The sequence below is a fragment of the Macaca nemestrina genome, chromosome 6 (genome assembly GCF_043159975.1).
Source record: "Macaca nemestrina isolate mMacNem1 chromosome 6, mMacNem.hap1, whole genome shotgun sequence".
In the NCBI taxonomy this organism is placed as follows: domain Eukaryota; kingdom Metazoa; phylum Chordata; class Mammalia; order Primates; family Cercopithecidae; genus Macaca; species Macaca nemestrina.
Window position 1 is genome coordinate 23,033,068 of NC_092130.1, and position 27,154 is coordinate 23,060,221.

The 27,154-nt window shown below is 44.8% G+C and overlaps 2 protein-coding genes across 6 annotated transcripts in view; one reads left to right on the top strand and one right to left on the bottom strand.

Annotated features, from left to right (window-relative positions):
• LOC105482372 (cytoplasmic FMR1 interacting protein 2) overlaps positions 1–27,154 on the bottom strand; it is a 133,559-nt gene that overhangs the window by 46,186 nt on the left and 60,219 nt on the right. For all 3 annotated transcript variants that reach the window (XM_011742420.3, XM_024793007.2, XM_024793008.2), the window contains 7 exons: positions 26,941–27,097; positions 26,308–26,404; positions 24,339–24,415; positions 21,581–21,689; positions 18,977–19,096; positions 13,151–13,350; positions 11,237–11,324 (listed from right to left, as the gene is read on the bottom strand). In XM_011742420.3, the coding sequence (XP_011740722.1) occupies positions 11,237–11,324; positions 13,151–13,350; positions 18,977–19,096; positions 21,581–21,689; positions 24,339–24,415; positions 26,308–26,404; positions 26,941–27,097 (848 nt within the window). The remainder of the gene's footprint in view (positions 1–11,236; positions 11,325–13,150; positions 13,351–18,976; positions 19,097–21,580; positions 21,690–24,338; positions 24,416–26,307; positions 26,405–26,940; positions 27,098–27,154) is intronic.
• Positions 6,636–10,800, top strand: LOC105482370 (fibronectin type III domain containing 9). 3 transcript variants are annotated; one of them, XM_011742419.3, is made up of 3 exons: positions 6,636–6,890; positions 8,851–9,473; positions 10,121–10,800. In XM_011742419.3, the coding sequence occupies exons 2-3, from the start codon at positions 8,858–8,860 to the stop codon at positions 10,153–10,155; spliced, it is 651 nt and encodes a 216-aa protein (XP_011740721.1). In that variant the 5' UTR covers positions 6,636–6,890; positions 8,851–8,857; the 3' UTR covers positions 10,156–10,800. The 3 variants fall into 3 exon arrangements, with proteins under 3 accessions (XP_011740721.1, XP_011740719.1, XP_011740720.1); XM_011742417.3 differs by having other exon boundaries at positions 6,638–6,890; positions 8,851–10,800; XM_011742418.3 differs by lacking the exon at positions 6,636–6,890 and adding an exon at positions 7,712–7,729 and having other exon boundaries at positions 8,851–10,800.

The window sequence follows — 27,154 nt, forward strand, 5'->3', positions numbered from 1 at the left end:
TTCCCCTGGTCAGCCCAGGTGGGCAGTGTTGGCATCCAGGTATGTACCCAGCTGAGCTGTGCCCAGCTTGCTGCAGCAAAGCACTGGCTTCTGGGTCCTAAGGATATGATTTAATGAGGAAGGCACTGTGAGAGTACGGCAAACTTGCCTCAGACAGGGGCTTGTGACAACCAGGCCAAAGAGATCACACCAACAATTTCTAAGGGCCAAAAAATTACCAGGGAGTTACTGGAATAATTGAACGAATGCTTTATGTCACAATCTGTGTCACTTGGGAGGCAGTTTTAGGATAGACTCTATATAATTTATTTTATTTAGAGAATATACTCTTAAAGTTTTGATTCATCTATTAATTCTGATTACTTGACCAGCTGTTAAAGTTTTGTTTTATTTAGCATCATCCCTAAGTGACAGAGCTCTTGGGCAGAAGAACCTGGGCTTCAGAGTAGGGCCTGCTCAGAAGAGGAAACACTTGCTGGTCATATTTCTCCAAATGAGTTGATATCTTCCCTGATGCTACCACATCAGGTGGTTAGATGTTCTCTGTAAGAGCTTTTAGTTCTTCACCTGCTCCACCATTCTGGAGTGCATCATACTTTGAAGTCCTGGCCCTACCTCTCAAGGGAAGCTAACCACAAAGCAAAGGGCTACTACGGACTGAAGAATCACAGGTTACAGGATGGTACAACCAGAGCAGCAGAGCATCAAAGAGGCCAGCCAGGATCTCCAGCTCTAGTGGCCAACAGACCCAGGCTTACACCATTGTTTGCCAGGACCTAGCTTCGTGAGAGCAGCCAAGCCGCCCCCCGTGAGCTTCAGTCTCTCCAGTTGTACAATGGGGATAAGAAAGCCAATCTCAAGGAGTTGTCATGCGGTTTGTAAAACGAGAACACACATGTAAAATGCACAGAAAATTCCCAAGTTTGAGTTGCATGAGTTTTACTGTCATCTTTGAACTTTTCTATATTATTCATGTACAATGAGTATATACATTAAAAAATAAAACCAATAAAAGTGATTTAAGAGAGGAAAAAGCAAGGAAGTGCTATGCAATGCAGGGTGTAAACTTTGCTCATTATAGCCTCTGGATGAAGCTATGACCAACTCAGGAAATGGCTCTGATCCACTGACCTTTTCTTCTTAATAATGACAAACACTATTCCTAAGCCCAGGACTTTATAGACATGGGTTCACCTGTTATAAATAACACTACAAGGCAGACATTATAATAGTCCCATTTTTAAAGTGAGGAAGTTTCCCCTGAGAACTGGAACAAGACAAGGGTGCCCACTTTCACCACTTCTATTCCACATAGTACTGGAAGTCCTAGCCAGAGTAATAAGATAAGAGAAAGAAAGGGCATCCAAATGAGTAAAGTGGAAATCAAACTGTCACTGTTTGCTGATGATGTGATTGTATACCCAGAAGACCCTAAAGGCTCATGCTATACACCAACACCGACCAAGCTGAGAATCAAATCAAGAACTCAACCCCTTTCACAATAGCTGAAAAAAAATTAAAATAGTTAGGAATATACCTAACCAAGGAGGTGAAAGACCTCTACAGGGAAAACTACAAAATACTCTTGAAAGAAATCACAGATGACACAAACAAATGGAAACACATCCCATGCTCATGGATGGGTAGAATCAATATTGTGAAAATGACAATATGGCCAAAAGCAATCCACAAATTCATTGCAATTCACACCATCAAAGTACCATCATCATTCTTCACAGAACTAGAAAAAACAATCCAAAAAGGAATATGAAACTGAAAAAGAGCCCACACAGTCAAAGCAAGGCTAAGCAAAAGAGCAAATCTGGAAGCATCACATTACCTGACTTCAAACTATACTATCCAGCTACAGTCACCAAACAGCATGGTACTGGCATAAAAAATAGGCATATAGACCAATGGAACAGAATAGAGAACCCAGAAATAAAGCCAATACTTAAAGCCAACTGATCTTTGACAAAGCAAAAAAAACCAAAGTAGGGAAAGGACACCCTTTTCAACAAATGGTGCTGGGATAATTGACAAGCCACATGTAGAAAAATGAAACTGGATCCTCATCTCTGACTTTATACAAAATTCAACTCAAGACGGATCAAAGACCTAAATCTAAGACCTGAAACCATAAAAATTTTAGAAGACAACATCTGAAAAACCCTTCTAGACATTGGCTTATGTAAAGACTTCATGACCAAGAGCCCAAAAGCAAATGCAACAAAAACAAAGACAAATAGACGGGACTTAGACTAAAAAGCTTCTGCACAGAAAAAGAAATAGCAGAGTAAACAGACAACCCACACAGTGGGAGAAAATCTTTGCAAAGTATACATCTGACAAAGGACTAATATCCAGAATCTACAAGAATTCAAACAAATCAGTAAGAAGAAAACAAAACAAAACACTCCCATCAAAAAGTAAGCTAAGGACATGAATAGACAATTCTCAAAAGAAGATATACAAATGGCCAATAAACATATATATATATATATGTTTATATATATATATAATATATATATATTATATATATATATATATATATAAGCTCAACATCAATAATGATCAGGGAAATGCAAATCAAAACCACAATGTATTATCACCTTACTCCTGCAAGAATGATCATAATAAAAAATAAAAAAATAATACATGTTGGTGTGGATGTGGTGATAAGGGAACACTTTTACGCTGCTGGGGAGAATGTAAACTAGTACAAATATAATGGAAAAAAGTGTGGAAATTCCTTTAAGAACTAAAAGTAAGAACTACCATTGGATCCAGCAATCCCACTACTGGGTATCTACCCAGAGGAAAGGAAATCATATGAAAAGGATACTTGCACACACGTTTATAGCAGCACAATTTGCAATTGCAGAAATTTGGAACCAGCCCAATGCCCACTAATCAATGAGTACATAAAGAAAATGTGGCACGTATACATCATGGAATACTACTCAGCCATAAAAAGGAATGAAATAATGGCATTTGCAACAACCTGGACGGACTTGGAGACCATTATTCTAAGTCAAGTAACTCGGGAATGGAAAACCAAACATCATTATGTTCTCACTTACGAGTGGGAGCTAAGCTATGAGGACAGAAAGGCATTAAGAATGATACAATGAACTTTGGAGACTCGGAAGGGTGGAAGGAGGGAGAGGGATAAAAGACTACATATGGGGAATAGTGTATACTGCTCATATGGGTGCACCAAAACCTCAGAAATCACCACTAAATAATTAATCTATGTAACCAAAAACCACCTGTTCCCCCCAAATCTATTGAAATAAAAAAAAAACTGAAATAAGTAAATAAATAAATACATAAAGTGAGAGAATTTGGCCAGGCGTGGTGGCTAATGCCTATAGTCCCAGTACTTTGGGAGGCCAAGGTGGGTGGATTGCTTGAACCCAGGAGTTCGAGACCAGTCTGGGCAACACGGTGTGGGGAGGATGCTTTTTTTTTATTTTGTTTTTTTGAGACGAAGTCTTCCACTGTTGCCCAGGCTGGAGTGCAGTGGCGCGATCTCGGTTCGCTGCAGTGGGAGGGTGCTTTTATGCTCTGTGGGGACTCACCACTAGCAGTTGGGAAGAGACATGCTGTATGCATTGCTGCAGATTTAAGACAGGCCCCTGGGAAGACTGAATGCCATGGGAAAGCTTCAGAGCAACTGTCTGATCTCGTATCTACTAAAAACACAAAAATTAGCCAGGTGAGGCAGGGCGCAGTGGCTCACGCCTGTAATCCCAGCACTTTGGGAGGTTGAGACAGGTGGATCACGAGGTCAGGAGTTCAAGACCAGACTGGCCAACGTGGCGAAACTCCATCTCTACTAAAATACAAAAATTAGCTGGGCACAGTGGTTCACACCTGTAGTCCCAACTACTTGGGAGGCTGAGGCAGGAGAATCACTGGAACCCAGGAGGCAGAGGTTGCAGTGAGCCGTGATTTTGCCACTGCATTCCAGCCTGGGCAACAGAGCGAGACTCCATCTCAAAAATAATAATTAGCCAGGTGTGGTAGTGCACGCCTGTAGTCCTATCTACCTGGGGGGGCTGAGACAGGAGGATCACCTGAGCCTTGGGAGGTCAAGGCTGCAGTGAGCCATGACTGTGCCACTGCACTCCAGCCTGGGAATTCCGGGGCGTGCTCTGTAAGCCACTCACTTTCCCCATGTGCCAATCCAGCTTTGGGACTGGGGCTTGCCCCATGTTATCCCTTCACTGCCACCTTCAGGAAAGGTGGAAGAACCTTGCTCCTAGCTGATTTCCTCTAGCAGTAGTTTACTACTGGTGTCAACTAGCTGGAGCCCACCTGGCCTGACAGCAAACAGGCTACAACTTGCACAGACTCTGGAGGAATTGTCCCTGATGATGGAGAAAGTGTGAGCATGGCTGGGGTGTAATGTCCTGGGGCAGGTGTCCCAGTTACTTTATCTCCTTCGCAAAGGGCTGCACTGGCTCCTCTGGGTGCTGCTGGCGAGTGGCGACAGCTCAGGGGAGCGGGATGAACCCTGGCCTCCGAGTCTGGGGCCCCATCCCATTTCACTGGCAGCTCTGCCACTCATCAGCCAAGCGGCCTGAGGAATGCCACGTCTTCTCCCAGGACTCTGAAACAAGAGGGCTTCGAGGCCTCACATTCTCTGAGTCTCTTAATTCCACAGAGGAAAATTTTTCATGGTTAAAAATGTCATCCAAGAACATTAAAAATAAATTCCCATTTTCTGTGGAAAAAGGCTTGAGTCTCTACCTTGTTCCTCCTCAGACCCCTTAACTCTGGTATTTTTACTCCCCTCAAAATAACCTTTTCAAAGGGCACCTGCGAACAGTTGCGTGGCCTTTCTGTGAGAAGGATGCTTTCATGCTCTGTGGGGACTCACTATTAGCACTTGACCTGACTGTGCTCGCATGGGAAGAGACAGGCTGCACGCATTGCTGCAGACTTAAGACAGGCCCCTGGGAAGGCTGAATGCCATGGGCAAGCCGCAGAGCAACTGTCTGATCAAGGATCACTGGCTGTCCTGAGACTCCACGCCTCCCAGAGACCTTTGGCCAAGTGTAGGGTCACAACTCACCAAGGCGTTTTTTTTTTTTTTTCAACGGAGAAAGTCTTTCTATGTTGCCCAGGCTGGTCTGGAACTCCTAAGCTCAAGAGATCCTCCCACCTCAGCCTCCCAAGTGGCTGGGACTACAGGTGCACACCACTGCCACTGTGCCTGGCTTTCTTCCTAACCTTTTATCATTAATAGGAATCAGAAAGAGACCTTCATGTGTTCACTTGGATACTTTGGTCAACAATCAAGAAGAGAAAAGCTGACTTTTAAAAACATATAATTTGTACAAATTCATTGAGGTCTAAATGTATGTGAGCTACTTTCCACCCTCTGTTCCAGACACGCCCTGTGATCTCCTCAACAGAATGGCGGCAACACGTTCTTACAAGGTTGAAAGGAACAGGAAGGGATGGAACCTCAGAGCCAGACAGCCCTTTGTGAGGAAAGGGGAGGCAAGCAGTCTGGATTCTTGAAAGGAACACTGGGGATGGTCCAATCCAGGAGTAGCAGTTTCCATTTCTGGCGTCAACTCCAACTGACTGATTGGGAAGCAGTTTCTTGGGACGCTTGTGTTCAGAGGAGCTCTGGGGCTGTTTCAGCACCCAGCTGGAAGGAGTGCTGCATTGGATTCCTAGGGTTGCTATCACAAATTACCATAAATGTGGCAGCTTAACATGACAGAAATTTATTCTCTTACAGTTCTGGAGACCAGAAGCCTAAAATCAAGGTTCTGGGAGAACCATGCCCTCTCCAAAGGCTCTAGGGGAGAATCTTCCGTTGCCTTCCCAGCTGCTGATGGCTCCCAGTGTTCCTTGGCTGATGGCAGCATCCCTCCACTCTCTGCCTCTGTCTTCCCTTGGCTTCTTCCCTTTGTGCCTCTCTGTGTGTACATCTCCCTCTCTGTTCTCTTACAAAGACATTAGTCATTGAATTTAGGGCTCATCCTTAAATCCAGGATGAGTTCATCTTGAGATCCTTATCTAGTTACATCTACAAAGGCTCTATTTCTAAATCAGGTCACATTCTGAGGTTCTGGGTGGATATGCATTTTTTTGTGGTGGGGGGCGGAATTATTCAACCCAGTGAGAGTGCCATGACCGTTTAGCAAGCTTGACATGGGTTCGGGGCTGTGCCTTCTGGGGGTTCATGGGTTCTGCCTTCTGATCTGCCATCCTGATGTAGCTCAAGCCCACAGCTTTACAGATGATGGCGGAACTGAGGTTTAGACAATACAAATAAAAGGGTTTTGACCAGTATCATATAACTACGTAATGCTACAAGAGTCAAGAACAGAGAAAAATGAAGATAAAGAGGTGGGGTAGGCAGTTGGGATGGGGAAGTGTAGGGGTGGGAGGGGATGAAGATGAATATTATTGTTTTGGTTGTGGAGTAACTGAGAAGAGCATCTTTGCATTTAAAACCATTAGCCAAAGAGGATCTAGATGGGACGAGAAAATAATAACCAGCCAGTTGGGGAGAAAATGTAGGAGTGTTAGAAGAATTAGTACCGCACTGGGGATCAGTTTGCAGGGGATCATCTGCCCTTTTTCAGCCAAAGGAATGAGAGCTCCTCTCACTGGGCAAAAGCCTTTCCAGGCTGGTCCCTGAAAGCATCGTGCGTACAGATGCCTGCTGGTTGCCATGGTGAATGATGCTGATCTGAAGAAATGAATAACATGAGCGTTAGGGGCAGCAGTGGGATTACTCAGTGTTGAGAGAAACAACACGGAAAGCCCAGAGTGGAGGAGGGAGAAGGCACCATTCTCTCAGCTTTAATCTACTCCACCTCGGAGGGCAGAGCTCTAACCAGACACGCTGCGAGCATCAGGTAAGAAATATAAATGGCTCTTCTTGGAAATGGAAATGAGTTCTTTTCACACTCTGTTTGGAGAAGGGCTGGGCAATGGTAAATGAATAGTTAAAAATAGGGGAGAATTTAGAAATGGAAACAGAGGAAGAAAAATCAATAAGGGAGATGGACCTGGTCCTAAAAGCTGAGGATGCTATTTGCGTCTTGACAGAAATCTCTTAAAAATGTCTGCTGAGGTAATTCCATCTGTACAGACAGCTAGTGGCAGATAGGAAGCCAAGAGAACATTTGTGCGTGACAAGAAACAGGAAGGGTTTTACACAGGTGGCTGCCTGTGTATCATAAGTAATGAATTAGGCTCTTTTCATTGTGGTCGAAAGTGTATTTATAGGGGTGTGTGGGGTGGGGAAGATGAGTGTGTAGAGGACAACAAGCCAGGGAACACAAACGTTCAGTCTCCTTCATGATGACCTTCCCTGGAAGGGTCTGAGCACATCTGTCTCATCCCTTTCATTCTCCATTTATTGGGAAGAAATTTTCAGCCACATAGAGAGACACTATTCACCTTCCTGAGCATCTTAGCTCACTGTTACCCTTACAGAAGCAAAACAAGGATTGAGAAATTACTCAATGCTGTGCACCTTTCTGCAGCTCCACTCCTGGAGGAAAATGGGCACAAACACAAGAGGATGGGGGCAAGCGGAGGAGAGAGAAAGGCAGGTCATAATAGCCATTGGTTTGGCTTAATATCCAATGCAGGCAAAAATCCAGTTGACAGCTGTTTACTATGTCACTGCAACCCAAAATGAAACCTACTGGATTTCATGTGAGGGAGGAGGGACGGAGGACAAAGCAGGGTGAGACCTTTACGTGAATATACGTAGGCTGACTATGACTTTCTCTGTATTTCTGATCGGGGAAATCAGTAGAGGGGACTGCAAGAGAGAAACTAAAATACTTGAAGATGGCTCTCTCTTATCAAAGCGGGGCCTGGCAATCTGAAGAGGGCTCATTTGATTTGTCTGGAAAAACAGCAACTGGGTCTCAGTCCTGGCACCTCATTTTGCAATAACGTCTGTAACTAAACCCGGCAGCCTCGCATTAGGAAATGCAGTGATTAGGCAGCATTGAGTCCTTTTTCTACATATTCGCGGTGTGACATCAGGTTGCTCATCCGTAAAATGGGAATCTAGCTCAGAGGATGTGATGAAGAATAAAGGAAATTAATTACTATCTGTGAATCATCTAGCATGATCAGTGACATAGCAACCACTTACTGTGAGTGGTTATTACCATCATTAACATTCATAATACCAGCAGAGTTAAATAGTGGTAGTTATGCTGATATTAGGGGATGATTATCTTCACCTATAAAATAAATTTTCTGGTAACGCTGGTTTTGAAAAAACAAACAAAACAGGAGAAGCTTTGGGGTGAAATCAGCTGCTAAAGAGTGACGAAGCGAATTTCCACTCACCATGGGCAACAGAACCAGGAGGCTAAAAAAAGCAGTGGGCAGAATGCTCTAGATCACTGAGTTCACAGTACTTACAGCAGAAACAGAAGGTCAGGGAGGAAAATTGAGGTCAATCAATTGCCTGAGGGGAGGTCACAGACCTGAGAATAAAGGTGGAGTCTCTGAGGTTCTACTGATTTCTCCTACTTTTTCGTCTTTTTTCTTAAGGGTATGAGAACAATGTTATTATCTGAAGGATCTTGGCTAGGGTGGGATGTGGCTGGGATTACATGGGTGCATCTCTTTTTAGGCCTGAAATTTGGCATGGGATGGTTTTAACTTTTGTTCAGCCACTTTTTCGCTATGCCTAAATAACAGAACATCTAGGCCTCCATTTCTTTGTCTGTAAGATGAAGGCAATATGAGAGACTGTCTCAAATGTGCAATAAATGGTGGCTATGATTATGATAAATACATACTTAAATCGGGGGATGTCACTCTTCACTTTGATTCTGGTTCTAGAATCGGGATGAACATCGAGGTGGGGAACATTTCTTATACAGGAGCCATCATCTCCTGGTCGTCCTCGGAGCCCTGCCTGGAGGACTATTATCATATTATGTATAGGCCCAACTGGAACAGCATCTTCTCTGGCTATCTTCGCTACAGCTTCCACCACGAGGAGAAGGTGCCTCGAACGATCAGCTCCGTGGTGCTGGAACATCTCGCCCCTTCCACTCTCTACTTCCTGTGCATCAGCTGTAAGAAGGCTGCCTTCCCTTACAGGCACTACTGCACCATGTTCCACACCCTAGATAAGAGTCCGCTGGCTCCCGGAAGCTCCCTGGTAGACCCCCAAATCTCCCTTTGGGTGCTGATGGCTATTCTGCTGGCCTGCTTCACAGCTGTCTTGGCCTTCATCTGCCTCCAGTTCTGGTGTGTCCGTTGCCATGAGCCGCGATGGTCTTACAGGGCTGGCCACATGGAGGAGGCCAATGGGTTGGTGAGATGGCCAGAGGAGGCCCCGGATCTTGGTCAGAGGGAGGAAGACCTGCAGGGGCTCCCCCTGGTGGAAGTGCCACGCAAGAACTCCAGAGATGAAGCTGAACTGAATCCTGAAGCCAACCAGGATGCCCCTGATGCGGGTGCCTTACAGAGAGGGGGTGGTGACCAACCCGCCATACTGCCTCATTGTGGGGAATGAGAGTGGGGGGGGGAGACAGCCCGCATCATGTAGCCTAAAGCTTTCCACACAGTAGGTCTTTTGTACAAACATGTCTATAGGCTACCCATTTCTCTCCCATCAAATGTCATTGCTATTGTGGGTCACCTGGGTTGGATGAATGCCCCATGACAAAGCTTCTCAAGCTGGAAAAGGTATCCCCCAGGGTATGTCCCCCAGGGTATGCCAAGGCACCAACAGGGCATCTCTGCAGCAGCGTCCACTCGGAGGACACAGTTAAGAATTGAAATCTTTGTTTTAACATTAAAACAAACATGGATATGTTATAAAGTAGAAAGCAAACATTTGCATGACTTAAATAAAACAGCACTTGAAGGAAATGTTTGAGTTGCGAGTACGCTCTGGGAGGTACACTTTTGGGCAAAGGTGGATGTCTAGTTTCCTCTGCCCTTGAGGGGATTACTTGGAAGAGCGTGAGAACCCTTGCTCTGGAGTGTTTTCCAACTTTCAGGCAATCACACACCACCTGTCTCTGTTTTTTAAAATCATGGATTATCTTTACTATTATTAATAATACTTTTTCTCTCTTTAAATTGACTCTGTTTTTAGGTGTAAACTTATTTTCAAAGACAGCCTTATTTTAGTCCATAAGTGAAAAGCCAGCACCCTCCTGCTACAAACAGAAGGGAAGAGACGTAAGAATAAACATCATGAAAACAAGATAATATTAAATCTGACTTAGCTTCTATTGCCTGCCAGTGACTCTGAGCTTAATGCCCGCTTGCTTGTCTTTGATAAAAAGGGAGATCCAGTGTTGGAGAGGTAATAAACACATATTAGCACCAATATTTGTCTTTCCCTTGATACAGCATAAGGTTGGAAAGAGAATCGAAAAGGGAAGTGCTGTTTTTACTTTGAGTCAGTGTTAATTAAATGCCATGTCTGTGAACCACTTCAAATGCTGTCAGTCAGCTTCCCTCGATTTGAGAAAATTGTCTTGACCAGACTAGGCGGGCTGTTCTGGAGAAGATGCCTGCGCTCTCCAAGCATCATCCTAAGACTTTCCCAGTGCCCTCTTGCATCTATAGAGCACAAAATCCCAGAATCACAGGACGACACTGCAGTGAATCAACTGAGAAACAGCAGGAGCTGAGAAGCCAAGACGAGAAGCCCCACATCCCTATTCCCTTGCCTACCTCACGCATTCCCTGCTCAGCACCCAGTCATGGAGGTCTGCTTTTGCCCCCATTCCTGCTACTTGTGAACAAATAAAGATTCATATACTCATAGCTGTTTCTGCCTGGATCTCATTGCTGCCTTTTTCCTTTCTCTTTAAAGATAAGAGTCCCGCCCTGTCACCGAGGCTGGAGCGAAGTGGTACAATCATGCTCACTGTAGCATAAAACTCCTGGGCTCAAAGGATCCTCCTGCCTTAGCCTTCCAGGTAGCTGCTGGTGCATGCTGCCATGTCTGGCTAATTTTTTAATTTTTTTTTGGTGGAGACAGGGTCTCGCTATGTTGCCCAGGCTGTTCTCAAATTCCTGGTTTCAATTATCCACCGGTCTCGGACTCCTAAAGTGCTGGGATTAAAGGCAAGAGCCACTGTGCCTGACCTCATTGCTGCATTTATCTCTCCACCTTCTTACTCTTCTAATTAAGGGACACTTTTCTATGTGCTTTTTCTCACCAACCCTCTTTTAGGCAGGGTAGGGCAGGACTACTTACCTTGGATCCATAAAGGTAATAAGGCTGGACGTTGGCAGGTTTGTCTCGTTGTGGTTCTTGGGTGAAAGGAATGGCAGTCCGCACAAAACTAGTAGAAGCAAAGGGATGGGAAAGAGTTAATATGGTGCTAACATTATTCTTCATGGGACACAGATAACAGGGGTGCTTCCTGGCCAGGTGAAGGTTTGCATTGGTACAAGTGCACTGTTAGGTGGTTGACTATAAAGGTACTAAACTCTTCTGACATCTTCCTATTTAACTTCCCATTCAACTCCTTTCCATAGATGGGAAAACTTCAGTCTAGATTCCTGGGCTCAACCAGGAGCTTGTGGCTGCTCAGAATGACACTAGGCAAGAGTAAGAGTGGGCTGGGCTTGAACATGGCTTTCTCTGGGGCTCCACTCCTCTACCTTCAGTTTGGTTTCTCAAGAGCAGAGTTCAGCAAACTCTTTCTCAGAAGAGCCAGGCAGCAAATATTTTTAACTTTGGAAGCCAGATGGTCTCCGTTGCAAGTACTCAACTCTGCTGTTGCAGCATGGAAGCACCCAAGGACAATAATAAACAAATGGCATGACCGAGTTCCAATAAAACTTTATCAATTACAAATCATTTTCACTTGTCACCAAATATTATTATTCTTTGGATTTCTTCCCCTCAACCACCCAAAAGTGTGAATACTATTCTCAGCTCATGGGCTTTACAAAAACAGTCAGCAACTAGACGTAGTCTGTGAGCCACAGTTTGCTGCTCCCTGCTCAAGAGTGTTAAAACTCCTATATCTTTATAGAACTGGAAATCTATCTCGCTTAGTGTGTGGATTCAGGTACATTTGTGGATATCTCCCATACCCTTCCATTCATTCAACACATACTCATTTAATACTGGCCCTGAGCCAAGGCTTGGAGATACCTAGAAGAACTGCAGATTAATACATTTTTTTGCACCCTTACATACTTATTTTGTATGTGAATATACATGCCTTACCTCTTTCACCAGGTTATGAAACTTTCCAGGGATAAAGAAATTAGGTCTTGGCTCTACCTCAGTGCCTGGCCCAGGGCTGTGTGCACCTTGCAGGAGGCAAGTTCCACTTTGTCATGTGTATTTGTGCTCTGCAAATGTATGCTGTTTTGCATGCATGCTTTCAGATATGTGGATATCCTTACAAACATACAATCTGATCATGTCATCTCCTTTCCTCAAACTCCTTCAGGGTTAATAAAAATGCACGATCCTGCCCTGGCCTCTAGAGTACTGCACAATCTGTTCCTGTGTTATCTTTCATGGCACCATTTCCCACCCGACTAGTTTTACCCTCATCAACCTCTTGGAGAAACCCTTAGAAACTTGTCTGGAATATTCTTCTGCCTTTTTGCCCTTATTTATTCCTACTTATCCTTTGCATCTTAACTCCAGCATTACTTCCTCAAAGAGGCAGCCTCCCTTGAGGTTTGCATGACTTTTTAGACTGGAACAGGTGGTGCTGTTACCTCTGCCATGGCCCTGTGGGCTTTCCTTCATCTCCTTATTCACTATTTGTAATGGTACATTTGTCGTGTGATTATTTGACCACCTATATCCTCCTCTAGTCTGAAGACTCAAGAGACAGGAAGGTATCTGCTCACCATGGCATGCCCCATGTTTTACTGGAGCAGTAGAACACCCAAATGGGCAACTTCAGAGTAGTAGTAGAAAGAGCTCTTCAATGAAAGAAGACCTAATTGTTAACAACATTCAACTGTCAATCAGCTCTGCGACCTCAGACAAGTGACAGAGCACAGAGCCTGTGCCCAGGAGGGGGTCTGAGAGACTCCTGTTGCAGGAACCACTCACATGTGTACTGGGCCTAGTTTGGAGGAGGCAGCTGGTCACTCCCCCAACCCCCACCCGGCCCCCTCTGAGGGATTCCCTTACCGGTTCGTGGACCCATTGTAGCAGTAGTTGGGGAGAAAGTCAAAGTTCAGTTCCCAGAAGACATGCAGGGTGATACGGCCATAGGGAGCGGACACATTGTGATTGGCCTCCCGGAACATGGCGTCAAAGCTGTCCAGCGTCATGTGCTTACAGAGCAGCCGGTGCGTGAGCCGGTTAATCTCCAGCAGCCACTCCAGCTCCTGTCCAGAGACAGAACCCCCAACTGCTGAGGAATTGCTTGTAAGGATTACATGTGTGCTTTATCTTACTGCTTCTGTTCATGCAAGTGACAGCTGCTCAGACAACCTCCTGACCATCTACATGGCAACCAGGACCCCTGCAGTAGCAAGTGACAAGGTTCCCTTCTTCTGAGAAGTGGAAGGATTGTCAGACTATGCTGAGAGAGATGGAGGCCCAGAGGGTTAAGGGCAAGGTTGGGGAAAGGAGGCTGCATGGCTATCCCGTGGAAGGAGACCACGGACCATGTGCAAATCCCCTTTGGGTAGAGAACAAGCTTACTAGATTTCCAGTTTCTATATCGATGAGAAAAAAGCAATACTAAGAGCTACCACTCATTAAGGGTTTACTATCAGGTTGAACCCTATGACGTTACTGGTTTTTTAGGTTACTGGCAATTTTGTCTGGTTCAACCAAATCAGTATGTGCCAGTTTTATATGCGTCAACTCATTTAATGCTTATCAAACTCTATGAGGTCAGTATTGCTGCTGTTCTTATTTTACATGTATGGAAATCGAGGCTTTGAGAAGTAAAGTAACTTGGCTTCAAATCCAGGAAACTGGGCTCCAAAGTGCACATTCTTAACCACTATATACTCTAACTGCTATAGAAATTCTAAAAAAAGGTGGGAGCAGAATGCCTCATCCTTTGGAGTGTAGGCCCCTTGAGGTATCACATGGGGTTGGCAAAGGCATGGCTACAAGCCATGGGCAAGCAGTCTGCAGTCAGCGCATGATGACTGGGATCCATGCGCACTGTGGGCCCTGAACAAAGGAATCCCATCTTCAGGCAAAGTGGGACACAGTAACATTGAATCCCAGCAGGACACGGCATTTGCTGGGAAATGAAGGAAAAGTGTAACTCTTCCAACACGCTTTGGTCCCTCATTGTCCTGCAACTTCCCCCCATTGCTATCAAAAGGAACCAAAGTACAGCCTTGTGTAGAGACAGAAAGCACCTTAGGCCACTCCTGTGTTGTTTTGGTTAAGCCATCTTTTAAGATCGGTACAATGGTCCCTCATTCAGAGAGGGGAAATGGAGGCCCTGAAGGTTAAGCAACTTGCCCAAGGTCACCATAATAGGCCTTAGGATGTGAATCCAAGTCTCCTTATTCCAAATCATGTGTTCTTGGCTCCTGTGATACAGTTCCCCGGAATAAGGATGCAAGAGCTGTGAAAGTTCTTTCAAAGACAAAGCTAGCTTTACAACATAAAGGCTAAAAGAACACCAGCAAGGCCAATTCATCAGAGCACGACCAGGTGGGATGACCATGGGGTCTGCTGTAATGGCTGGAATATGTCCACAGGAGGCAGCCTCATGCCAGGGATTCAATTTCATTCTCATTAGCCACAAAGACCTCCAGATGGAGACCAAGTATGGTCAGGTGGAGATCCCAGGCTAGGCTTCCAATTTTTGGAGCTCTGCCTCTCTGAAACTCAGATTTTGTGACTCTAAATTGAAGTGGGCAGAAATGGTTGAAGGCTTGCAAACATACACAGCTAAAGAGACCAGACAGGTCAGGTAAGTGAGATCAACTGGGGTGAACAGAAAGTTTGGGGAGTGAGTCCGTCTATGGCACATTGGAGGGCCCTGCCCAGGTAAAGGTGGAGCTACTACTTCTGATACCCTGTCTGACTGCTGCCATGCTGGAGTGGGGGATTAGTGATGGCAAATCCTGCAATTTTTCAAAAGAAGGTCAGAATTTCAATTCTGGAACAGCATTGGCGGAATAAGTTTCCAGTCATTGTGTACCATGAAGTAAATGAAGGGCAGAAATACAGAATCAGCTTCTCTCCTGGGGGCCTGGCTAGCTGGAATATGTCTCTATTCTGATTCACTTAGGATGGGTACTAAAGAAATAAAAAATACATGGAGTAAGCACTACTCAATTTATTTCTAAGATCGCTGAGTCCCCTGGCACACTGCAGTGCCTGTTACTGGGAAGACAACTGAGAAGCTGTGGAACAAAATTCTGCATTACCGTTCTGTGACTTTAGCAGTCTTATAACACACATCCGTGTTCACAAGGGAGACCGAAGGAGAGGCAGATCCACTGAACCGCAGGTCCACTTCTCCCTGCACATTATGCAACTCAGACGATGTTTCTGCAACACATTTTGGATTTGTTCTTCTGGCCTTGAAACCAGAAGAGGGCATGTGCCAGCTGGATGCAGGGCTCAATGCACCAAAGTGTGGAAAAGGCTTAAAAAGCCATGTGGGCAGTTTAGGGGTCTCCTAAGAGGATGACAGTTTTCCATAGTAAGGCTGATTTACTAAAGGGCAACACAGAGAAACAGAACCGGGGCAGTAAAACACCCAAATGGGCAACTTCAGAGTAGTGGGAGAAAGAGCTCTTCAGTGAAAGAAGACCTGACTGTTAACCACATTCAACTGGCAACCAGCTCTGCGACCTCAGGCAAGTGAGAGAGCAAAGGTCTCAAACTCAGCACAGTGAGGCCTGGTAGGTCACACACATAAACGAAGCCTGCCAGTGGGGCTGTGGCAAGCTGAAGAAAGTGTAGCCCATCTCACAGGAACTTCTAGTCATTTCTGGGCAATCGTTACCATCTGGGAATGCTGGTCTGGCACCGCCAGAGCTTCTGCATTTTTACTGGAATTCTTCCCAACGTTAAATGTTGGCTCAAAATTACAAGTGTATTATGCCGCCTAAACAAAACGCAGCCTGTGGGCTGCCCGTTTTCAACTTCAGCATCAGGTCTTGCTGAGACTGTTTGCTCAGCCGTGTAAAATGAGGGGGACTAACTCCCCAAATCTTTGCAACCTCTCCCAACTCAGAATCAAGTTGTCTCCCCATCTCAGAATGGAGTTTTTCAGGTGGAGGGAAAGGCTGAGGGGAGCGCACTCCTCATTTTGTTTCTTGGAGGAGGTCGAAGTTTCTCAGCCAGGGCGAGCAGGGGCCGTCCTGACCCACCGGGAGAGTGCTTCCCTGAGGTCTCTTCATGGGCTTCCCAGGAACGGGTGTTCTCCGGGGAGCCATTGCCCTCGCCTGATAAACAAGGGCTTTCACTGCTTGTTTTGATTTTGTTCTCAGCCAAAAGAACATTTAGTGCTTTCAAACAGGTGGGAAGAGGCCATGGAGACACATATATCCCAAATCTTTTTTTTTTCATAAGATATGCTCATTATTGGAAAACTAGAAGATACAGATAAACAAAAAAGAAAAAAAAAATCCCACCACTTGGAGCTCATCACTGCTAACCATTTGGCATAAAGAATAACTCTGTTTCTCAAAATAGAGATGAGCAAATGATTTCTCAGCAAAGTGCGTGCTGTGCTACAGTCTCTCAAAGTAAGTGACCCAGGACTAAGGAGGGTGGTTAGGGCAGGCCCTAAGAAATGCTGTTGAAAATTCACCCAAAATCATTGCATTGCAGCCCCAAATTTATTTTTCTCTCATCTTTTTTCCATAAGCTATTATTTATTAAGTGCTAACTATGTATACAAAGGATTCTTGGGAGGCTGAGGCAGGTAGATCACAACGTCAGGAGTTTGAGACCAGCCTGGCCAACATGGTGAAACCCCATCTCTACTAAAAATACAAATATTAGGCGGGCCTGGTGGCACATGCCTATAGTCCCAGCTACTCAGTAGGCTGAGGCAAGAGAATTACTTGAATCTGGGAGGCGGAGGTTGCAGTGAGCTGAGATCACGCCACTGTACTCCAGCCCAGGCAACAGAGCAAGACACCCTGTCTCCAAAGAAAACAAAACAAAAACAAACAAACAAACAAACTCTGCAAAGCTCTTTCCAGGTAGTTATCTCATTTTATCCCTATAGTAACCCTAAGAGGTGGATTCTGATATTCCCTCCATTTCTACAGATAAGGAAACAGACTTGGAGAAGCTGAGTAACTTGCACAAGATCACGCAGCTAAGTAAGTAGCAGGGTAAGGACTGGGACTGCAGGTATGATGCTAGAGTCCTAGTTCATTGCCACTTTATTTTTTACCACTTTGTCCACTTAAAATAAAACCCAACTTTATTTAAAAATAATTTTGGACTCATAGAAAAGTTGTAAAAACAGCATACCCTGCATATCCTTTACCCAGCTTCCCCACTGTTAACCTCTGGCAGAACCACAGTACAATTATCAAATGAAGGAAATTAACGTTGGTACAACACTATTAGCTGAATGACAGGCTTTATTCAGGTTTCACTAGTTTTCCCACTAAAGTCCTTTTTCTGTTCTAAGATTCAATCTAGGATTCCATGTTGCATTTAGTTGTCATGTTCCCTTATTCTTTCGTAATTTGTAACAGTTTTCACTCTTTCCTGTCTCTCAAGACCTGCACACTTTTGAGAAATATCATTCACTTTTTTTTTTTTTAGAATGGCACTCGATTTGGGTTCATCTGATATTTTCTCAAAATTAGATTGAGATTGTGCATTTTGGCAAGAATATATCATGACAACAATAATGTTTTACTGGTGATATTAACTTTTGGTTAAGATGGTGTCTGCTAATTTTCTTCATTGTAGAGTCATTCTTCCCTTTGTAATTAATAAGTATCTTGGGGGAGGTGCTTTGAGATTATGTGAGTATCCTGTTTCTTCTCAAAGATTTTTTGGTTTAAAAACATTTTTTATTGTGGTAAGATGCACTTAAAATTGAACACTTTAATGATTTTTAGGTGTACTGTGGCATTAAGTACATTCACATTGTTGTGCAACTATCAGCACCATCCTTTTCTAGAATTGAAACTCATCTTCTCCAACTGAAACTCTGGATCCATCAAACACCATCTTCCTCTTCCCCGGCAACCACCATCCTACCTTATGTATCCATGAATTTGCCTACTGTAGGAACCTCATATAAGAGAAATCATGCAGTACTTTTCTCAAAGTTCTGCCCACTTATTTTAGCAACCGTTGACAGAACTTGCCTACAATTTTTATTATGTTCTAATGGTGATTTTCCATTTCCCAGTCCTACTGTTTATCTGCTTTTGAAAGCACTGAAATCTTCCTTTGATTCACTGAAAGGATAACCAGTCAAGTTTACTCTAACTCTTGAAGAGAGAGAATTAGCAGAGAGTCGTTTAAATTGCTGTTTTCTGGGGGAAAGGAGTAGGCCTATTCCAGGCTTGTGCATCAGAACCAGTTACATAATGTACAGGGTATGATGTTTAATGAAAATGTGGGGCCCCCTTGTTTAAGAATTTCAAGATGGTGACAGCAGAGCAGTAAACCAGCTGCAAAGCCCGTCTGGGCCTTATACTACTGCACACCCGTGAAGCCAACCCTCTTGTGAAATTTCCCCTAGGTTCTTAGGACCATTTACCTACTTGCTCAGCCTGCAGGATCCTAAGGACATGCAGCTGTGTCTGAGGGTTGGCCATCTCTAGAAATCTCAAGGAGACCCCCTCCGCTCTGTCATTCCCAAGGCAATCAGGAACGTAAGATTATTCTTATTCTGTGTAAGTTTTTATTTCTCAGCTCCATTCAGATGGGAAAGAGACTCACTGCCCCTCTTTAACTGGCCCATCACTAGACTAACTACAGTCCCCTTCTAGGCTTCTAGTCTGAGAACTCCCAGAGCAGAAATCCCACACGCTCCCAGACTCTTACCACAATGGAGGTCAGATCCTCACTCTCAAAGCGGCTGATAGCCTGGTCCAAGGATTTATACATGGCGGCAGAGATGCGCTGGGTAATGAGTCTGTTCAAGTCAATTGATCTACCCAACAGCTGGATGAAGAGAGAGAGAGAAAAGTTACTTAAAATTCACACTGGCCGGGTGCAGTGGCTCATGCCTGTAATCCCAGCGCTTTGGGGGACCAAGGTGGGAGTAAGACTGCCAGGTGGGAGGGGTTTCCTGAAGAAACTCCAACCAGCCTGTCCATTGAGGTAAAGGCTTGGGAAGTTTATGATGTTTCCAGCAGGGAGGAGCCCGGCCCCTCCTCTTCCTGTGTGGAACCTGGGATTCCAACAGCCTGGCAGGAAGTTCTCTAGCTGAGGGACTCTGGCCTTGTGAAAGTCCCTGTTTCCCCCCTTTTTTTCCCCTTTTCACCCAATAAAACCCTGCTTTACCCACTCTTTAAACAGTCTGCAAGCCTAAGTTTTCATGGTCGTGGGACAGACAAGAACCCCATCTTTAGCTGAACTGAGAAGTCCTGCAACAGGAGGATAGTTTGAGCCCAGGAGTTTGACACCAGCATGGGCAACATAGTGAGACCCAATCTCTACAAAAAATAAAAAATATTAGCCAGGTGTGGTGGTGTACATCTGTAGTCCTAGCTACTTGGGAGGCTGGAAGTGGGAAGACAGCTTGAGCCCAAGAGTTTGCGGCTACAGTGAGCTATGATTGCACCACTGCACTCCAGCCTGAGCGAGAGAGAGAAAGACCCTATGTCTCAAAAACAAATAAAGGTTCTCACTGACACCTGATGAGTATGTGCATGCACTGATAGGAAACTGGATTAAAATTACAAAGGACATAACTGGGACAAATGGGAACTGTATTTAGAAAGCAGTACTGTTAAATTTCCTGAGTATCATCATTCTATTCTGTTTTTATAAGAGAATGTCCTTGTTCTTAGGAGATACAGGCTGAAGCATTCAGGGGTGAAATGTCATGATTTGGCAACTTAAACTCTCAAATGATTAAGAACAAAAGTATGTACATTCATCACACACACACAAACAAACACACTGTATAAGTGCTAGAGAGAGCATACATACATGAGAGAGAGAATGTGAACTAAATATGGTAAAACATAAATAACTGCAAATCTGGCTACGGGATAATAAGTGCTCATCGTATTATACTTTCAACTTCCCTGTAGGCTTGAAACACAGGAAGTTTAGGAAAAATACAATTCACTCAGGCTGTGGGAAGAGGTTCAGAATACGCTCTGGTTTCCCATAAATGTTTCTGCTGACATCCTAAATTTAGCCCTGAGGTGCTTCCTGCATCTTTCCTGTGCTCAATTCAGTCACCAGGGCACAGCAGCTGCCTCAGCAAGGGCCCAGTTTGTGCCTTCGTGAGGGAAAATTTAAAAGCAAGAGGATGAAGGTCTGATTACAGGATGGAAAATATAGCTTAAGGTACTTTCCACTGAGGTACATGCGGGCACTACTGCAGCTGCTATGTAGATAGCAATAAACATTTGTCGAGCACCTGCTGTGTCCACAGCACTTTGCTAGGTGTCAAATGATTATTCTTAACTATTTTATTTTTCAACTTCTCTTTTGGCACCAATTTTCTACCAACTGACTAGGGCCCCTTATACCCATCTTATGCACACATAAAGCCCTCAGTATTTAATATCCTGTGGCTAATTCTGGCTGCATTGTAACTGATAGCAGTAATCTTCTGAGAGGTTGAAAGAAAAGCTCTCATTGAGCCCCTGCTGTTGACAGAAGTACAAATTCTATTCCCTGCCCCCTCCCCCACCCCGTTTAATGAGTCTCCATTTCCTTGGATTTCTCATTGCAATGGGAATGTCCAGGGTTTCTGAGATGAATTCTTTCCTTTTCACCTCTGGCATGGGCTTAGCCTCAGCCCGGACCTTTCACAAAGATCAGGACCACATAATAAGCACACAGACATCACAGCATAAAGGCCATTTTGCCACCCACTTGGCCAACAGCAGGGCTCTAGGAGGAGGGCTCGCCATCTGCTGGGGCATCTCTTATGCTGTCTGTCTGTCTCACATTAACATTGTTAAGTGGGGATGTTTCTCAGTTCCCAGCAACATTTCCTCTATATCTAGGGTCAAATGTTAATAGAAACCAACTCTGCACACACACAAAAACCAATTTCTACCATGGATTTGCCCTGACATGCTTTCGTTTCAAAGGCGCCACGGTCTTCCTCACTTAGACCAGCACTTGGGCCCTGTTCAGGGACAGATTTACCCATCTCTGAGTGGCATCCCAACTGGAAAAAGTGGGCTGCAGCTTATGATGAGAAGACGAAGGCTTTGGTTGCCATAACTTGTCAGAGGTCAGCTATAGACGGTGGAGAAGCCCAGAACCTGAGCCAAAGGACGCCCAATGCCTCTTTATTGTTTATGAGATCCTGAGGCTGTGCTACACCCAGGCTCAGAAACCCACACTGGCAACGTGCCGGGAAGACAGTACCCAGGCCTGATTCCTGATCGCTAGGCTGACTTCACAGCTGCTCTCTCCTGCCCCTTCCATCTCCATGGTGGCTTCCGCTCCCCATACCTGGACGTGTCTCTGTTTCAGCAGTGTTTCATAGCGATTGGACGGTGGATAAGGAATGATGACGCCATAATTCTTACACTCAGCTCGAAAACGTTTATCCAACAGGACACTGGAAGGAATAAAAGTGAAACAAGGTCAGTAAACAGACAGTGAATGACTCTCAACTGCCCAGATACTTCTATTTCAGATCATAGAATCTACCCACAGAGCACTATCTTATATATCTTAAGCAAAATTGTTTTCTGCTCTAGATAAGTTACTTCACATTTCTTTTGAGTGACAGAAGCTCAATACGTGAAACAGAGTTTCTAAGTTAAAGATGGGCAACACTGAACTTGGGCCACTTTCCTCTTTTATTCATTTACCACAAAAGCAATTGAGTGCTTGCTTGGTGTATCCCAGGAAACATTCTGGGTACTGGGAATACAAGGTGCCTCTCCTCATGGAGCTCATATTCGAATGAGGAAAGACTGATAAACACAAACAGAGGAATGAAATAATTTCAGATAATAGGTAATAGTTGCATAGTGTTTATTATTTCCCAGGCACTTTAAACACACACATACAAACACACGTCATTTTAAATCTCTCCACAACCCTATGAGCTGGGAGTGTTACTATCTTTCACATTGAGGCATGGATTGCAGAGAAGCAAGTGCTTTGAAAATAAGAAAACGGGATCATTTGGAGTTAGGAAGTCAGGCAAAGTCTCTCTAAAGAAGTTTTGCTAAATGGAGGCCTGAATGATAAAATTGGAAAGATCTAGGGGAGCACTATCATTGACACCATAAGCTTGGTTACGTTTGAGAAAAGGAAAGATGGCCAGTGTGGATAAAGTACAGTGCAGGTTGCACCGTATGGTGCAAAATGAATTTATGACATTAGACCAGGGCCAAACCAGGTAGGGCCACACAGATCCTAGTAAAGAGGCTAGGTGTATTCTAGACATAACTAAAAGCCACCTAAAGAAAGAGACGTCATCTAAATCTACACTGTCCAAAGTAGTAGCCACCGGCCACATGTGCCTACTGAACACTTGAGATGTGGCTGGTCCAAATTGAGATGGGCTGTAAAACACAGGATTTTGAGGACTTAGAAGAAAAGAATGAAAAATCTCTAATAATTCCTATATTGAGTATATGTCAAAATTATAATGTTTTGGATATGTGGGGTTAAATATATTATTAAAATTAATTTCACCTGCTTCTTTTTCCTTTTTAAAATACCTCTACTAAAAAATTTAAAATAACATCTCTGGCTCACGTTTGTGACCATGTGGCATTTCGAATGAACAGGACTGACCTAGCTCATGGTTTTCCTCCTGGGTTTTCTCCGAATCTCTCAACCTCCTCAACTTTCCACACTTAAAAAAATCACTGATCTTACAGGGAAGGGTGTAGATAAAAGCCCATAAGTTAGACAAAGGAAGACCCAGGGTTCGACATGCCTGAGTCTGTTTCTATAGATGATGGAACAGTGTATTTGGAATCAGAATTGTCTTATAGAAGCCAGAAACCCAACTCACTGTTAGAACCACATCCCATTCAATCCACAAATGCGTATTGACTACTCTGTGAAAGGCTGTGTTCTCTGCTTTCCTTGAAATCCTACATGCATGCTTTCTATACTTTCCAGCCTTTAAGAGTCGCGTTATTTAATGCACATCCTATGTTAACAGAAACTTACATGTGCTGCACATCAACTCCTATTTGAAATATATCAGGGCTACTTTGGCTGTTAAAAGCAAAATGAAGTAAATCTGTTTCATAGAGAAATTATTAAAGCAAGGAACTATCCTTGAAATTACTGGTTGGTATGTTTGGATTTCCAATAAGAATGGAAATACCTACATATAAATTTGAGGTTTTCCTTGATCAGTGCTGTTACAGGTTCTGGAAAACCAAGAACTCACGAGGGTTTGAACCAACATATAGTGGCAATACCAAGTAGCCTCTAAGCCTGATACATCTCTGATCCAGACTTCTTCACTGGCCTCCTGTCTGGTTTGCACACACCCATTCTTCTCCAATTCATTCTCCGTACATTTATATTTTTAAGGGAGTAAACTTTCACAAGTAAATAAAAATCGAATCGGGTCACTGTTGTACTTTTGAAACCATTCGGAGTCATTCCACTCCTGGGAGAAACAGCCACAAAGCCGGCGTGCCCTGGCCCTGCCCACCTCCCCAGGCTTAGCAGGCAGCCTGCCCCCTCTAGTGGTGGTGAAGAGACACTGACATGCATTAATTCACAGGAATCCTCCCACAGCCCTGTGAGGTTGGCAGGCTGTTATCATCATACTCCCGCCACAGGGACCTTGCACAAGCAGTTCCTTTTGCCTGCAACTTCCTGCCACATCCTTCACCTCCTTTTACTTTCTTCACTCCTACCAACTTCAGATAAGAACTCAGATGCCACTTCCGCAAGATGGCCTTTCTAGTTCCCCACCCCCAAAGGTTTAACTGTCGTACGTTCCCACGAGCTTTTCCCTCACAGAGAGCATGTAACCTCCTTGTCACTGTGCACTCATCGGCTTTTAGTCAATGTCTGTCTTTCCTGCTAGACTGCAGTCTGTGTGAGGTGAGCCCTCTATTTGTTTAGTTTCCTTTCCACTCTATTTCAGCACCCAGTCTGGGCCTGTGGAATGGCTCTGTTTTCCTCAGGGGCTAAAGAAGAAGGGAGGTTTCACAATGGAAAATCACATCTTCCAGGTGGCAGTCTTAAGAGATTGCTACTCACAGCTCTGGGGCTTTCCTACCTGCCGGCCATGGCTTTGTAGTAAGCAAAGATCTGGTCTGCCAGCTTGTAGACAAACTGATCAAAACACAGGTTCACCTGGTGGAGAGGAAGCAGGAACATCACTGGTGCCCGTTCAGCTTAATCACAGAAACCGAGCCAACTGAAAGAGGGCAGTCGGCCAGGACTGCCCAAAGTGCATTCTGGGGAAAGACGCTTTGAAGGGGAAAAAGAAGATTCTGTGGCTAAGTTTGGGAGGTTTGGTCCCTTGCTCTCAGGGTCCTCAGTCAGTCAACAGACAAGGCAAAGTTCAAAAAGGAACCAACCTCCCCACGGACCCCCTCCTTAGCTGTTTTGAGGCTGCCTGCCTGGAGGGATGCAACGAACAGACCGTCAGAACCCATCAGTGCTTGAATCTGTCTGCTAACTCGGCAGCCTCTCCATCTATCTCTTCTGATAGATGTTATTTTTCATTGTATTTTACTTTGCTTTGCAATTTTTTTTTTTTTTTTTTGAGACGGAGTCTCGCTCTGTCGCCCAGGCTGGAGTGCAGTGGCACAATCTTGGCTCACTGCAAGCTCTGACTCCCGGGTTCACACCATTCTCTTGCCTCAGCCTCCCGAGTAGCTGGGACTACAGGCGCCCGCCACCACGCCCGGCTAATTTTTTGTATTTTTTTTTTTTTTTTTAAGACAGAGACTCGCTCAACAAGTCGCCTAGGCTGGAGTGCAGTGGTGTGATCTCGGCTCACTGCAACCTTCACTTCCTGGGTTCAAGCGATTCTCCTGCTTCAGCCTCCCAAGTAGCTGGGATTACAGGCACCCACCACCATGCCCAGCTAATTTTTGTATTTTTAGTAGAGACAGAGTTTCACCATATTGGCCAGGCTGGTCTCAAACTTGTGACATCAGGTGATCCACCCACCTTGGCCTCCCAAAGTGCTGGGATTACAGGCATGAGCCACCACACCTGGCCGCAAATTTGTTTATGAAGTTGATGGTCACATTTCAAAGCGCCTTCCTTCCAACTTTGCTTACGTAGCTTTGGTTTTTAATGAAGAAAGCATTGACATTTCAGGGTCTCATCATCAGTGACAGACTGTGATGCTCAGGTGGGAAGATAATTCACACCAGACACAGAGAATCAAACCAAATATTCCAAAAATAGCAAGAGCAGGACATGACTATGAGATGGGGCAAAGGCAGTAGCTAGGTAAGAGTCAAAGGAAACAGATCCTATTTACTGTCAGATTTAGTATTTTAAGTCTTTCATGTTTAACATTTACGTGATTAACCTTTGATCCTTTCTCACCAGACCCTTGGCTCCATAAGGTTAATGATTCAAAAAGCTTTCAGATCTTTCATCTCACACCCTACGTGGTATGCAGAACACAAAATCCCAGCGCTGTGTTTAGTGCTTTCCTCAGACCTAGGTCACTAAGGCCGCTGCCCTGCACTTTGAGCTTCAAGGGTCATCAGTAGACCTCCGTCCAGGCAAAGAATCCATAGGGTCAAGGTGGGCATGTGCACTCAGGCCCCATTCTCCCCTTCTAGAACCAGCGCTGAGAAGCCTTCTACAGGCAGCTCAAGCCTCTTCCAGGGCCACGTGCTCTCTTCTCTGGCCTCCCCTCTGAGGATGGACTGCACTACGGGTGTGTGTGACCATAGATTTTAGGTCTGGCTGAGGGTCACTGTTTTTGAGCAGAGTTGACAGGCAGAGCTTGGGTATTTACACACATGCCCATGAAACCCTTCATGGTGCAGCACAGAGTTTGTGGGTGGGAAGAGAAAGGCAGCAGGTCCTGAACTGGGTGTCTCAGTTTGTACTTCTGCCCTCAAAGGTTACACAGGCCTTCTGATGGCCATGATTACAGAGATTCCTCTCCTAGAACAAGTCACTGATACTCCTACTTCATGCTAATAGCAAAAAACTGGAAAAGTCCGGAATTTGGAACAAGATTAAAGGAGCAAAAGGAGAAGCACGTCACTTGCCTCAGCTTCGATCTCATCGTACAGGAACTGCTTTTTAAACTTGGTCAGAGCATAGTAGGCGCTGTCATTGTATAGATCCAAAGGGTAGAGGACATACCTGAAGAGGGAAAAACACAGCCAGCCGCTTACTAATGACCTCCCTTAAGGAAGACAGTTTTATACTTGCTTGGGAAATAGAAACAAGTTCAGAGTCAGGAAAAGACCATCTTTCAGCCCTCTCTGGTGGTCCCAGAGCCTCCACCGCTTAGGAGCAGCTTACTTTACAGTCAGCCCAAAGAAATAAGAAGTCCAAGATGCAAATAAAACCAGGACTTGTAAACATGTATCTGGGACTAAAAGACATCAGGTGGCAGTTAAGAATACGAGCTTCCTGCTCCTGAGATTACTCTTTTCCGAGCATAGCTGTTATGAGGCTGACAAAGCATAGGAAGGACAGCTGGCCTGGGAAACTTCAGAATTTATCTGCAAGGCTGAATTAAATGATTCTGTCTGGCTGAGCTTTCCCCGTGGTGGGGCACATGGCCTCATTTCTTGTCAACTCAGTGCTTCCTTCTGGAGAGAACGGAGCTCCCTGGTAAACTGCCCTCCACTTGCACCCCAAGGGCCACCTGCTGGCCCAATGCTGCCTCTTACTCCATCATGGAAGGTTCTTTGGTTTCCAGGATATGGTCCGTTAGAATCCAGGGCATGGACATCTCGATGGGGAACTGGATTCGGCGGCCCATGGTTAACTCCAGGAAGAATTCTCGGAACCAGAGCTGGGAGAGGTCACAACACTGCTGCAGGGCTTCTGAAAAGCATAAGGGAATGAGCCTTGGGTTACTCTTAGCACTAAAAGACCTTAGTT